The sequence below is a fragment of the Aptenodytes forsteri genome, unplaced genomic scaffold (assembly GCF_000699145.1).
Source record: "Aptenodytes forsteri isolate BGI_AS27 unplaced genomic scaffold, ASM69914v1 Scaffold96, whole genome shotgun sequence".
In the NCBI taxonomy this organism is placed as follows: domain Eukaryota; kingdom Metazoa; phylum Chordata; class Aves; order Sphenisciformes; family Spheniscidae; genus Aptenodytes; species Aptenodytes forsteri.
Genome location: NW_008795029.1, coordinates 8,533,711 through 8,547,644, shown reverse-complemented (window position 1 = coordinate 8,547,644; position 13,934 = coordinate 8,533,711). Strand labels below are relative to the sequence as shown.

The following is a 13,934-nucleotide window of genomic DNA, read 5'->3' as shown; positions in this document are numbered from 1 at the left end:
GTCTTTCAAACAATAATGCTGAAAGAAGTCCTGCTGGAAAGCATCATGCTTGTCTATAGTTATTTGTGAGATCAAAACCTAACTCTGTGACAGAGGAAGAGCCCAGGGTTTTTTAACAGTTTGTGGCAAAAAGCTTCATTCTTTTTTCCACAGAAGTCTACAGAAACTGCTGTTGCTTACAGTGATTGCAAGTATTAGTTTGTGTCTCATATTACATTTATTGTATAAGTTATGGGGAAAACATGTGGATTTTACATGAGCAGCCACATGAATTTTTTCTTAAGTCCAACAGTTAAAACCAGTACAGACCAGAGTGATGACAAATTATTTTTGAGGTTATGTTCTGTGGTGTTCTGGGGTTCCCAACCAGACCTTTTCCTCGCTCTTTGCTGTACTGGGCCTCTGTCTGAACTACGTCAAGGCAGGTCGCATGTCTGGGTTGCCTACCTCATCTCCCCAGGGGACTTCAGGACAGAAGGCCCCCTCCACCCTCCCCAAACTTCAGCCATTATAAATGGCACAAAAATTGGTCATCAAACAAAGTACAAAAGGGTAATTTGCTCATCCTTTGTCTGTATCATGCTATTAAATACTTTTAAGAGATTATTGGTGTTCATTTGTCTGCTTTGCTTTGATAGTAGGAAAGCTGATGGTGAATGTACACGATTTTCACCCGTAATTGCACTAAATTCTAATACAGTTAAATACATAGTAAGTCCACATGCTTATCAGGTAACAGATCAGTTCTGTTTTAATTTAGTATACCTGATCTATTGCACCTCCTGGAGTGTCTCTCTGAAGAAATATGTCAAGATATTCCTTCTCTCTACCTAAAATTGCTTACAGTTTATGCTATGAAAGGGGAAATCAGCACAAATGAATCCTGACAAAATATATTACAAAACTAATAAAAATCAGCATGCAGAAATGCCAGCTGTAATTGCACTATTTTGCCATAAAAGGTCTGTGGGCCAATCAAACTTTTTTTTTTTCTCTCGGAAAAACTTAGCTTTTATCTTTGTAAGTCAGTGGTACAGTTGCCTTGATTTTGGAACGATCTGTAAGTATAACCCTTTTGAATCTCAGGAACAATATACCTCATCCAAACCTTTGTCCTGATTCATCTCCAGCTTTGATAGCTTCGGTGTGTCACCCTGCTTGCTTGTCAAATCTATCATCAATTCTAAATTGCCAATAAATATATTCCACATCTCTTTTGGGAGATGAAGCTTGTCTGCATGCTAAACAAAGAACAGAATGCACAAAGCTGAGATACACACTGAGATATAATATTCTCCCTCTTAAAATACTGCAGGTGAAATGATAATGTGGAAATATTCTTACCCTGAGGAAGGCAGACTCCAGTTGTAGCTTAGCAAATCAAAGACCAGAAAACTTGCTTGCAATAACATCCTAACAAATCCAAAGAGTTATTTTTTCCCCCAGTTAAAAAATATCCACACTCTGACATTTAATCCAAATCCAGAGATTAAGGCAGAAGAACTTCAATAATTTGTTTAGTTAGGTATGAAAAGTAATTTGTCATGAAACTTGTCAGCTATAAAGGTTTAAAAAAATCATAGCTATTCATGGCTGAACAGTAGGACTTTTCCACACAGGAAAATTCATCATCATTTCAGGTTTCAGTATCTTTTTGTATTTTGCATGGCAAATAAAAAGTTGTCCACCAATCTTGAAAAGTCTCTTTTTTTTGAGTTGCTCACTCTGTGGGAGAAACAGGCATTTCTTTAGATTCCCTTAATTTGGTCTTCATAGTTGTAAAATAAGTTAAAAGCAAAATGAGGGAGCTTCTCATTCAAAACCTCACTTTCTTGTAATTAAAAAAATGTATCTGTGTACCAACAAAGTAGAAAACTAAGGCACTTCAAATTCCAAAATCTTTCCATTCCTGGACGAGCTTTAGTGTTCAAATGTTAATAGGATGCCTGCATTTAAAAAAAAAGAAAAAAAAAACACATAAAAAACCTTGGCCTGTATTCAGGCTCAAGAGTCTGTGAAACAGACTTTTTCCATACTATGATCTCAGTCTTAGGATTTCTCTCTTGCAAAATGTTAGTTATTTTTCTTGGCAGGTGGCCAGAACCCTGTATCTCTCTTTCTCCCCCTCTCGCCCTCCTCCTCTCCCCACCCTCCAGGCGCACACACACCTCTCGTTTTTCCATCACCCAGCGATTCAGCCCCGGGACGAGGTAACCCCCCCGCCCTTTGGCTGATGAGACATGGTGATGGTGTGGGGAAAAAAATCAGGTTATGAGAGCCTGGAAGTATTGAATGCTCCTGATTGCCCTTCTCTTCTTTTGGACCCATTTTATTTTGTTTCCCTGTCTAAAATCCCTCGGCGAAGCCAGCAGCCCCCCGCACCCAGCAGTGGTGGTGCCCCCGCCGAGCATCAGCCCCGGCGGGTTTCAAGTTGCAGCAGCTTTCGCCCAGGGTAGAGGATTTCCAAAACATGTTACCCTGGCAACGGGGAATTTTAGCCCAGCAAAAACACCACCACGCACATCGCGACTCCAACGTGAGAGACGCTGAGCTTCCATTTATCATTTTCTTCAGAGAAAAAATACGGAGCGGGGTCGATGGTGCCTGCCTTCCTGGCAGCATTTCCGATGAAACAGACTTCTTCCCAGATATTCACATCGCCTGATTTTCCTGGCAACCCCTCTTTAACCACCGTATTCAGAGCTAATATATAATACATTCAAAATTCCCAATTAGTCCCTTACAAATGACAAAGTCCAAGGAAAACAGTGCCTAAGAGAAAAATAATAACGCTTTCGGTGCAATACAGCAAAACATTTCCTCAAGCATGACGATATTTTAGCCAGTTAAATTGGTCAGCTTTATTCTAAGTGACGTTAAATGAACACCAGTGTTACAGAAGCATTTTTGACTTGGTATAAAATTAGAAATAATGCCCGGCATTATAGGAGGTTTTCCAACGGGACAAAAGCTGCTGTTTCAAAGTGAGGGTTTCTCTTGCATTAAACCACTTTCCCCTTCAGCTTTGAGCCAAGGGTGGCATCAAAACGAGGGCAGGTTCCCATGGCTAATTATTTTTCTCTCTGGTGTGCAGAGTACAGGTAGATAGTAAAGGTGAAGGTGCTAAACAAGAGGGCCTGGATCAAGGCGACTTTATAAATAAAACTCTGCGCCGAGCCCTGCAGCGATAAGAGCGGTTATCTCAAGCTATTGGCTATATCTGGTAAAAGAGAGGGCTAGCATTTAAAAATAGGACAGCAAAGGCCCTATCTCACCCCATGTAAGTCAATCACAAAACTTCCCCAGACCTCAGTAGTGCTTTTATGTAGCATTCATCTATCCCCGTTCTCAGATAAAGCTTTTTTTTCTCTGACTTGAACTCAACAGAAGGTAAATTTTGTCCCAGGAAAACCACCGCTGCAATTAAGGTCAGATTGGGCTTCCAGGTGTTTTCTTTCTAAACGAAACAAATAAGCCCCATCTCATCTGCTTTCACAGACATCATGTTTTTAAGATCTTTTTATATGACTTTATATGTCATTTAAAGATTTTTTTACCTGTATCATCTTCAGCTGCTATGTGTCTATAATTTTTCACATGGCAAAAACAGTCACCAATAATGCCAATTCATTCTTCCTCCTTAACTTTGCTAAACCTCAAAGAGAGATTCAGTCAAGACCTGTGTGAGCAAATGTCTTCCAAGAAAATGTCTTTATAGCATTTGAAAAAAATAGATTTGTTGGTATCAACTTACAGTAGTTTTTTGTGAACTATCAGCAGCATTGTACACCGCAAATCCAAAATATCTGTGCTCAGAAAAGGTTAGGAATTGGCGGGCAAGGTTCACATCAGCATTGTGACAATACCGTAGTGGCTCTGATGCATCCCACAGGTGAAATCACTTTGTTTCTTGGAGCGGGAAGTTATGGCAGAATTGTATTTTTTAACGGTCTATATATTTAATACACAGAGAAATGCTCTGTACATGGACTGAGGGTAATTCTTCAGGGGAGAAGGCAGAAAAAAGAACTTTTTCATGGGAATTTGAGAGCTGAGGAGTGTATTTTAAAATTTTAGCTGTTCTTGCTGGACTGGCTGAGCAGAGTGACAGTCTGGCAGTGTTAGGGGTTAGCTCTGCAAGACGAGGCTCAAGTAAACAGGTGGAATAGTGCAGTGAAGCCAGCCTTCTTCTTCTGCCAGTGACTTGGTTCATGGATAAACACCAGACTTTCACTTCTACAGTTTTCAAGACCTCCATCGCTCTGAAAAACACTGCCTTCATTCATCATAGTAAGGGGGTTTTTTCCTTCTTTTTTTTTTTTTCAAAGCATGGACTGCAAGACTTCTCTCAGAAACATCGCAGACGTACATTAAAAGCCATTGATGCACTGGTGTTTTCAGAAACAATACATCTCAAAAATTAACTTAAAGGATGTCTTTTCATATTGTCTACTATCCCTTGGAAGTTGTTTTTCTTACAGAGGAGGGTCATCTGTGCCTCATGAGCAGGTTGATATGCTCATGATGGCCCTCAGTAGAGGCCGTGGAGTTACTAAAAGAGGTGTCACCAAATCATTGGCCAATATGTCTGCTGCAGATGTCCTTGCTGTCTAAAATGCCCACAACTTGAGCTGTGGAAGACTATTTGGGAAGTTGCCCTGGTATCTTAATCTGGAAGCTAAAAGTGGATTATGCCCCATAAAAGTTTGGGCAGCCCTTTTCTTGGAACCGATTTCCTCAACATTGCATTTTGAAATGAAAAGTTTCACCCTTTCCATTGTCCTCCAGACCCATCTAGCTATTTTCTCGTTCAGTTGACTTGACCCATCATGGTCCTTTTGGCAAACAGAAGGATATTGAAGATGTACTGCTGGAGGGTTTTTTTCCTCTGCAGCTTGCATGCTCTTCTCCTTCCCTATTTGCCATCCCTCCCTCCAGTTCAGCAAGAAAAAAGCCAAATCCTTCTAATTGAAATTGGGTGACCCCTGTCCCAAGACTGAAACTCTGGGGCGAGGATGGGAGAGTGGTGATGGGGCAGGGGCTGCCCATGCTCACCAGGTCTGCAGGCACCTGGGAGAGGCAGCAGCTCCCGCTCTCCCCTTCTCCCTACACCTGGCACTCCTCAGGACATTTACCACTTACTACCCAAGTCTGTCTTTAAAAACTTAAACTACCGCTCATTTCCTTTACTGTTCTGGGTGAGTAATCCTTAGCCATTTTTACAGAACATTACATTTTTCAACACTTTGTACAAATATTAATGACATAGTCTTCATGGCGTTCTAATTATTGTTTTAGATGGGGGAAAGCCAAGGCTAACTTTAAATAACTTGCACCAGGCCTTTTGGTGAAGTGAGGTGGGATTAAGGCTCCTCTTCCAACTCCAGTGCTCAATCAGGTTGCAGTTGTTGCCTGAGAGACTTAAGGTCAAGACCACACGTCAGCCAGATGTGAGAGGCCAAGCTCCCTGGGGGCTAAGAGCTGGACAGTGCGTTGGCAGCACTTGCTCAAGCTGATCTCCTGTATTTGAGACTGGTTCTCTCTGTTCTCTGGAGGCACCCTGTAACCCCTCTGCCTCAGTCTTCCCATCTGCGGAAGGGGAAACCAGCAGGAGTTTCTGGCTGTTGAATAACTATCTGTGAGTCACGCTGAAGATACAAGGGGCAAGACAGAAGAGAGGAAGAAAAGGCAAGAAACCAACAGACGACACTCGTGCCAATACAGACATAGGTCACATCAAGCAAGAACAACAGTGCTGTTGCTCTGAGTACCTGTTTCCTATTTCCTTCCTCAAGGAGAATCAGGGTGATGAGAACGATGAGCAGCTGCTGGATGGGAAAGAGACTGTAGCACTAATGTCTGCAAATGGGCAGCTTGGAAGCTGCCGAATTTAGTACTGTTAATGAAGATCCCCCTGAGCAAACTATTCTCCAAATGATGCTGGGGACTGGTGCAGGGAAGGAACAGAGCCAACATCTATTTCTGCCTGGCAAAAGCAAACAAGCAAACACACACACCAAGATCGCTGTGATTCTCAGAGAGTATTAGCAAAGGACAAAACTTGCATAACTGCCATAAATTATAAAAGCCTCCCTCAATCTTGGTTAATTCTCCTGTAAAAAGGGAGGGAAAAATCTGGAGCAGCTCAGCATGAAAACAATTGTGGGAGGGATAATAAAGAGACAGCACCGAGGTATCTAGTTGCTAGCCCTGATATCATTAAGTAAGTGCACTAGAAATGTCGAGGTAAATGCATAGCAGTGAATCAGAGTCAGGCATGATTAACCTTGGGTAGTCTGAACTGGAAATCATTTACAAACACAAAGGTACTGAAGAACATCACAACAGACAGTACATCAAAAGTCATCCCAAGAGCGGGAGTCTTGCCAAGCACTTTGTGTATTTGTGCCATTTCTGAATTATTGTCATATTTTGCACGTGGGAGGATGGAAGATCGCAGACCCCTGGCTTGGGGAGGAGTTTCTATAGCATCGCAAGGTCCTCTGAAACATGTGCACTGGTTGGAATCATTTTTCCTTGCATAGAAGTTTCATAAAATTAAAGGCTTTAATTGCAACGTTCCAAGGTTTACTGAAAGGATTCAGTTTTTGACAAAGAAAGACTAAAATCCTGCATCTGAAAATATTAAAGAACAAAAGAGCACTCTTTCTTCATCCCTCCCCCACTCCTTAACGCAGCCCTTCAGACTATAACTGGTAAAACCAAGGGGAGAAAGGATTTTAATAAAAATTAGGTATTTTTAACAAAATCTGTGAAAGTTTTCTGACCATTGAAAATTGAACCTTTTAGCACAAAACCAAAAGAACAAAACATTGCTGGATATTTCCAAACAGTCCTAAAAGTTTAGAAATGCTCAGCGAAGCTGTAACCAGATGACCCATAGAGAGCTATATATATATATTAAGAGTACAACAACAAAAAACCCCTTCAAATCCAGAATTCTCGTGGCTTTAAAAGCATTCAATTACAAGGAACATGAATCAACTGGGGAAGACTCCAGACAGCTTAACACCTTTGTATTGTTTGCACCTTTTATTGCACTTCTTCAGTGCCAGCTCAGGCAATTATTGTGCATACCGAGGCAGTGAAGGCCATAGGAGTATCGTGCAAAAGGGTACAGCTCTGCTCAGACTTCCTCCCCGCTTTCGCATCATTCTCATTCTCCTACATCCATCTCAGTTATCTCTAGCATTGTAATAACTGCCCTTATTTATCTGCCTCATTAGGATGTTGCATCAATTAATGTGTATCATCTAACGCATACCAGTTTCTTAATGTTTAATATTATTATCAGTGGAGAGCTATGTCATACCGAGTCTATCTAGGGAGTCAATGCATACAGGAAAAAAACCCCATGCATAATGCTATTCAGAATGATGCATTTACAGTACCCAAACCCCCCCAAACAGACCACCACATGTCCTGCACTCTAGGTTTCTATACTCTCGGAGATTACACGTAGCACCTTTGGCCCTGGGGCTCCAGGTCACAGGGTAGTATCTGTTTTTGAGGACCTGGAGCCCAGTGGACAAGGCAGGAGGAATGTCTTAAGGAGAGACTTCATGTAAATGCTCAGTTCACAAGCGCCTCACTGCCTGATTCAGGAGGGTAATCAACCTGTCCTTTGAAGCTGCATAAATAATGTTTGGATGGAGGTAGTAAATCTGCACCAAGGATGAATTAACTGCCACTGAGTCATATAAGCTTGGCTTGAGTGTGTGGCTTGTAACATGCCTGAGGAAAATAAAAAAGACATTTGCAAGAAAGAAACATTAATTTGCTCCTCCCCGTCTTTTCTGTTATTTTTATCTAGGCCAACATGACTTGCTTTGTGGGGTTTTTTGTTGCTATCTAGGCCAACATGACTTGCTTTGTGGGTTTTTTGTTTGTTCCATTTTCACAAGGAAACACTGATTCACAGTGAAACGAATCCACAGTTTCTCCTGGTCAGGCCCAAATGTGCCACCTCTCCTACATCAATGTCGCTCCTTTTTAGCACCCCTGCCGGGAGATGCCAACCAGACTCCTCCGACACTCTCAGAGGAGTGACACCTCGCAAGAGGGTGCAGGTTTTTTTACTCATGGGGACCCCTGGCAGCGTTCGTGCTCCCTCGCACACCTCTCCCCTTGCACACCCCCGCTGGCTCCCAGCTGCAGGTCTGGGCACTGCCGGGCTCTCGGTCAGCTGTGCAATGGCATGGTCTTCTCCACGTACGCAGGGGAAGAGTACGTCCATTACTGTAGACGGACCCAGGCACATGCGCTCACGTATCTGTGTGTACGTGTGCACTGCGGGTCTTTCTGGTTGTGCATCTTGTGCTCAGGTGAGATCTGCTACATCCCAAAAATGAACAGAGGAAGTCTGTATTCATGACTGCCTGAGAACCAGGGACAAAAGTCTGTCCTAGAAGAAGGTAGAAATGAGAAGAAACCCAGGGAAGGCCAGCCGAAGGCAGCAGGAAGAGAACTGGGATGTCAGTGTGCACCTACACATCAACATGAGTTAATTTATGTCACTGTAACACTCAAGTATCCAGCCCCCTTTTCAATAACACATACATTTTAGTTTACTAATAGCTTTTGCTCGTATCGCTCTCCCTTCTTTCTCGTTTCCAGTGTTTGACCTCTGGTTTTCTCTTCCACTGCTCTCAGTTTTGTATGTCCTTCTGAAAATTTGGCATCTGCAGTTTCTTTTCCTCCTTCTTAGCTGTACCCCTCTCATTTTCCTTCTCCCCCTTTGGCACAGCACTTGCTGGTTCCCTTCCTCTCATCCCCTCCTTTCTCTCCTGCCTACTTTTCCACACAAATAATTTCTCTAACTAGAGGGGCCTCTGCTTCTCGAACACAGTAATTTATCAGTGGTAACCACTTGTTTCTACTTCTAAAAATTGCTCTGAGAACCAATATCTGCTGTGGGGTAGCCTTAGCATGTAGTAACAATTTAAAGATAAGCATTATAAATATACTATATGTAGTAGACAGCACAGTTTCAGAAGGTTGTACTAAGATCTCTTATTAGGCAAGGAACTTTTCACACCTAACCAGATTCTGAAGTCTGCTGTATCTAATACAGCACACTATATGACAGTATGTAGTCTCAAACCAAAACCATAAACATGTTGGGGCATATCCCTGAACCCATATTCTGGGTTCAGAGATCTTATGGGATTTTAATCCAATGAAGGAGAAGAAAGGAAAGTAAAGAACATTACTCATGAATAAAATAGCGTCTAACCAGAAAAACCACTTTGGAGGATGGCTTATGTTTTACATATTGCTAAATATCAGCAAAAATAAATGTGTTCATTTCTCCAAAATACCTCCAGATGGCATTAAAACCCTTCTTCTTTCGGTCTTTATTGTGATATTCTTTTTAAAAATGATAATTATTGGAATCATTCTATTAACCATTCCCAGCAATCATACTATCAGAAGGCGTAAGGCTGCTACTGTTTAATTCATTTAATAAGTTTGGCTAAATATGCTCACATACTGTAATTACATTGCACAACACAATCTGCAGGACAAGCTATTTCTTACACCATGTCAAATCTTTTTCTAGATTCATTTCCAGAAGATTTTTAATGTGTATTTGCAGCAGAAATCAAAACATCCCACAATAAATCACCGTTATTGTACCTCCTTCTGTGACTGCTTTTGGCCATGTAACAAATGGTGACATCTTGCGAGATTTACATGATATAATGCTCTGAATTTAAATAACAGGAATCAGAAAACATAAATTATGGGCAAGATGCACTCTAAGATTCACATGACTAACTGTCACAAGAACTTCCCTCCCTCAAATGGGATTAAAAAGGTGAATGGTTTTGCAGACATTCATAATGCTCCTGCCTGGTAGTTATAAAAGGAATTCACTTATTTAGCTCAGTTTGGGAGACTGATGCTATTTATTTATTTTTTTTTTAACTTGCAGCCCATCTGTTTCATAGGCTGGTTTATGTTGGCAAAACAATTCAGTCCTTTGTATACTAGAGTTAAAAATGGTAAAAGCTTCTATTGTTGCACCAGAGTGAAGGTGAACACTGATATATTACAAGTGCCTGTTCCTATCTATTTCTCGACTTCTTTTGTTAATTCAAAAACATCAACAAAATCGTGAGAGACCAGAGATAGCTGTAATTGGATTTCAAGTAATTCAGAGGTGAAGCTGCAGACTGCAGTCTTTTAAAATTACATCAGTACATCAAAGGCATATGTGACATGATGTTTTTTAGCAAGTGTGACAAACTCCAGCAGCATTAAGGTAATGTTGAAGTCAGGTTGTAAAGGCCAGCCTCGCACGCCCACAAAAATCATCTCGTATCTGTTCAGCTTGATGTGGAGCCATTTCACTTGCAAAGATCTCTGACTTATACTAGCATGCAAAAGTTCTAGGAATAATTAATGTTTAGTCATTATCTAAAAAGCCTTTTTAAGAAAAGCATCAGTGAAAGAGCTTTATCTTAATGAAAACAAACAAATTCTATTTTGCCCAGCAAATCTGATAAAAACACAGCTGCCTTCTCCGATCTTAAATGCAAAAATGACTTACGATGTATGGGTTGCGCTTTTCTCTGGACTCTTTGGCTCTACATCACTTTTCCCTTTAAAAGAGAAGAAGAAAATGACATCAGAAATGGGTCATTATGGAAACTGCTCAGATGTGACACGTCAATGCTTTATTCATTGCTAACACTGACCACTCTTGCCACACGTGCAGACAGCCTCCGAGGCGATCACACGGCTGCGGGGGCACTGCTGGAGCGTTTGCAAGCGGGGAGTCAACCCTGACTTGACTTTTCTTGTCACTGGCACATGTACTCTGGAAATGTCAGGCAAGGAAACTCCACAAGAGAGGACACAAGCTTTACCAGGGATAGCAGACCTCGGAGCCATAGAAAAGATTTCTCTAGGCCCCTACAGCTCTGCTATTGAGAGTGCACCCCATCCAACATGCACATGCTCCAAAACCCTGCTCCAGGAACAGTAATTATTTCATACAAAGCAAAACAGCATCAGCAGGAGCTAGTGAGGCAGTGATTAGGACACAATTCTGCCAATGGGTGTTTTGGTTCACATTCATTTTGACAGATTAAGCATCTCATCTTCAGCTCCAGTAAGTGAGGGCTGGGGAAGCCCTCTTTGCTATGTTGTATATTTTGGCTTAGGCACACAACCCCAAGAGAAGTCAGGTACCCAAATGCTTGAGAGGCATCAGAGGCCCAAAGGATGCCTCTTCACTTTTCTGTACGACTCACATGGGTCCTGGCAAAGCATGTTGGCTTGTGATGATTCCCTTCTTGGGTCCAAAATCATATATGTGCCCAACACAACTTAGTTACATAGCACAGACACCAGGGAAGCAGGCTGCTAGCTGATGGGAAGGGTCATACTGCTTCTGCCAAGTCAGGCCAAGTCCTTCTCCCTCCTTTCTCGCCCTGCTCCCCCCACAGTAAGGCTGATGTTTGCTGTAATTATTGCTCTCTGAGTAACCAGAGAGAGTTACACTTCAGCGTAAGATTTTTGTTTAGCTCTACCATGGATGTGCAGGGTATGCCGCTCTACTTGAATCACCTTGAACTTGAATTCTGGACCTCGCGACTGTGCAGCTGCTGCTCCTCTTGTGTGTCGCTGGATGCTAATAGCTGTCTACACATGAGTTTATGTTGCCTAGCAGACAAGGAGGTGCAGAGGTTGAGTGTGACTGGTTTACTGATGGATGTGTTTTTCTCCATTACCTTTTAATGAGCTTTGTTAAACCAAAATCCACCTGTGCCTTCTGAAAAAAATGTGAGAAGTGCTTATTTTGGTCAGGCTGTTTCAGTGTCTGATTTTCTGCTCATTGACTTGAGTTGAGTGGGCTTTGGATCAGTCCCCAAGCTATTCCATGCATATGAGCATTATGTATCATCCACTTGCTGCTGCCAAAGTCCTCACCCTCAGTTTCCATACAGCGTTGGGGTGCTGGCAATGGCTGTAAGGGGCACCTCTGGAAAACTTGCTGTTGCCTTCAGAAGAGGCAGCATTTTGCTACCAATGTCCTTCCACTGCTGTACAGAAGCAAGCTGAAGGACTTACTCTAATCAGCAACCTTCTGGAAGTGGATGTCTTGCAGAAGAGGTTCTAGGTATTGCAAACACCTTGCCGTGGTGCATTTAGATCTTGTCCTCCCCTGTGGAAGAGTTTGTGTCTACCCAACTTAGGTGCCTAAACTTTAGTGAACAGGATGGGGGAAGCTCTGGATGACTTAAAAAATACCGATGCCTCCCTGTGGTCCTCTAGGGAAGCTAAGCACCTAGTGTAGGAGGACAGCTAAAGGCACCTAAAATTTAGGCACAAGCTGGGCATCCACACAGGATGGAATACATCCACTCCACAGTCTCTAGGGCACTTTTCACTTTTAGCAGAGACCTCAGAAAGTATATCCAGATGATGAACTTGCTGGCTAGAAAGCTGTTGCTACAGTATATGTCTGTCAGCCTTAGGGTTCCTGGAGCCCTGGAGCTCATCTGCATTATGGTAATTTGGAACAAGAAACCAACAGTAACAGTTGGCATATATTCAAAGATTTTCTATTCGTAACTTAGGCTTTTTATAAGTAAGTGATGAATTATTACCATGAACACTGGTTTGTTTGAGTGTGAGGGGGAATATGGATTCCTGAGTGCTTTGCCAGCAGAGTTCACATCAGTTCTACTTTCAGCAATGTATGTTAATGCAGCAACAAGGGAAACAGCATAAGTACTGTGAGGAGGGAGAAAAGGGTATCTCTGTGATTTAGCCAAACTGGATACTAATGAATTACCCTACAGTAAGCATTTGCAGCTGCTTTTATGCTAATCGTTACTTAACGTACTTCTGTGAGGCAGGGGAGGACGAAGCTTGTACAGATGGTAGAAACGCATCAGTCCGGCCTATCAGAGTAGAAAATCTGGCCATTAATGCTTTATCAGTTCTTACCAAGTTTGTTCTCACTTGACTGAATCATAGAAATTTTAAAAATGTGTATAGGCTAAGCATAGTTGAACGTCACAGATACGGTACAGATAAGATTTTTGGATAAGCATATGTAAAAGGGAATCATCTGTCAGAACAACTTGGTTTTTTCTCACTCTTGGCCAGACTAATATTTGTTTTCCGTTTTCCATGTAACCTGCCAAATGCATGCAGGTACCATTGTGGGAGGCTGGCATTTGCTGAACTGCTAAATCCTCTCTAGCTCTGGCTTCTTCTTATGGCCAAATTTGTGTCATCCTTTGTTTTTCTTAGTCTTTTAGGAATTGACAAAGAATACGCTACCCACCTTGCCTCTTTTACAGGACTGCTGTTAGTACACTTTATTTCAGGTGCTAAGCACTGTGTACATCTTCTGAAACGGGTGTGGATGTGTGTGTGTGTGTGTCTGTGTCTGTGTGTTGGTGTGTGTATTCATACACATGCCTCCAGAAACACACAGTGGAAACCATCAGTCCTCAGATCCTTAGCCACAGAGCTGGGCGTTCTTTGCTAGTTTCTACCTCATCTCATACAATTCCCTTCCTAATCTTTTTAGGTACAACCAGATGAGACACGTCCAGATTTCTCCCATTTCAAAATAAATTTCAAATGAACGTTTGTAGGATTTCCCCGTTGAATAGTAGGCAGCCAGAGAAGGAGTTCTCTCCTCCGAGTTAGAATTTGGGTGAATCACTCAACCTAACCAGGCCAAGTTTCCCTTTCCGGGTAACAGGGATAAATAATACTTATTGTGACACGGCAGTATAATTTCAGCCATTATTATGCTTTAATTATTATTAAATATTATTATATTATTATATATCAGCCATTATTATGCTTTAATTTCCTTGTGGGGTATCCTGGTTTCGGTAGGGATAGAGTTAATTTCCTTCCTAGTAGCTGGTACAGCGCTG

The 13,934-nt window shown here is 42.0% G+C and overlaps 1 protein-coding gene across 1 annotated transcript in view; it reads right to left on the bottom strand.

Moving 5' to 3' along the window:
* The window catches only part of AFF3 (AF4/FMR2 family member 3), a 345,664-nt gene that overhangs the window by 115,633 nt on the left and 216,097 nt on the right, over window positions 1-13,934 (bottom strand). Inside the window, 1 exon segment of the mRNA XM_019471217.1 lies at window positions 10,577-10,628. Coding sequence (XP_019326762.1) covers window positions 10,577-10,628 — 52 coding nt within the window.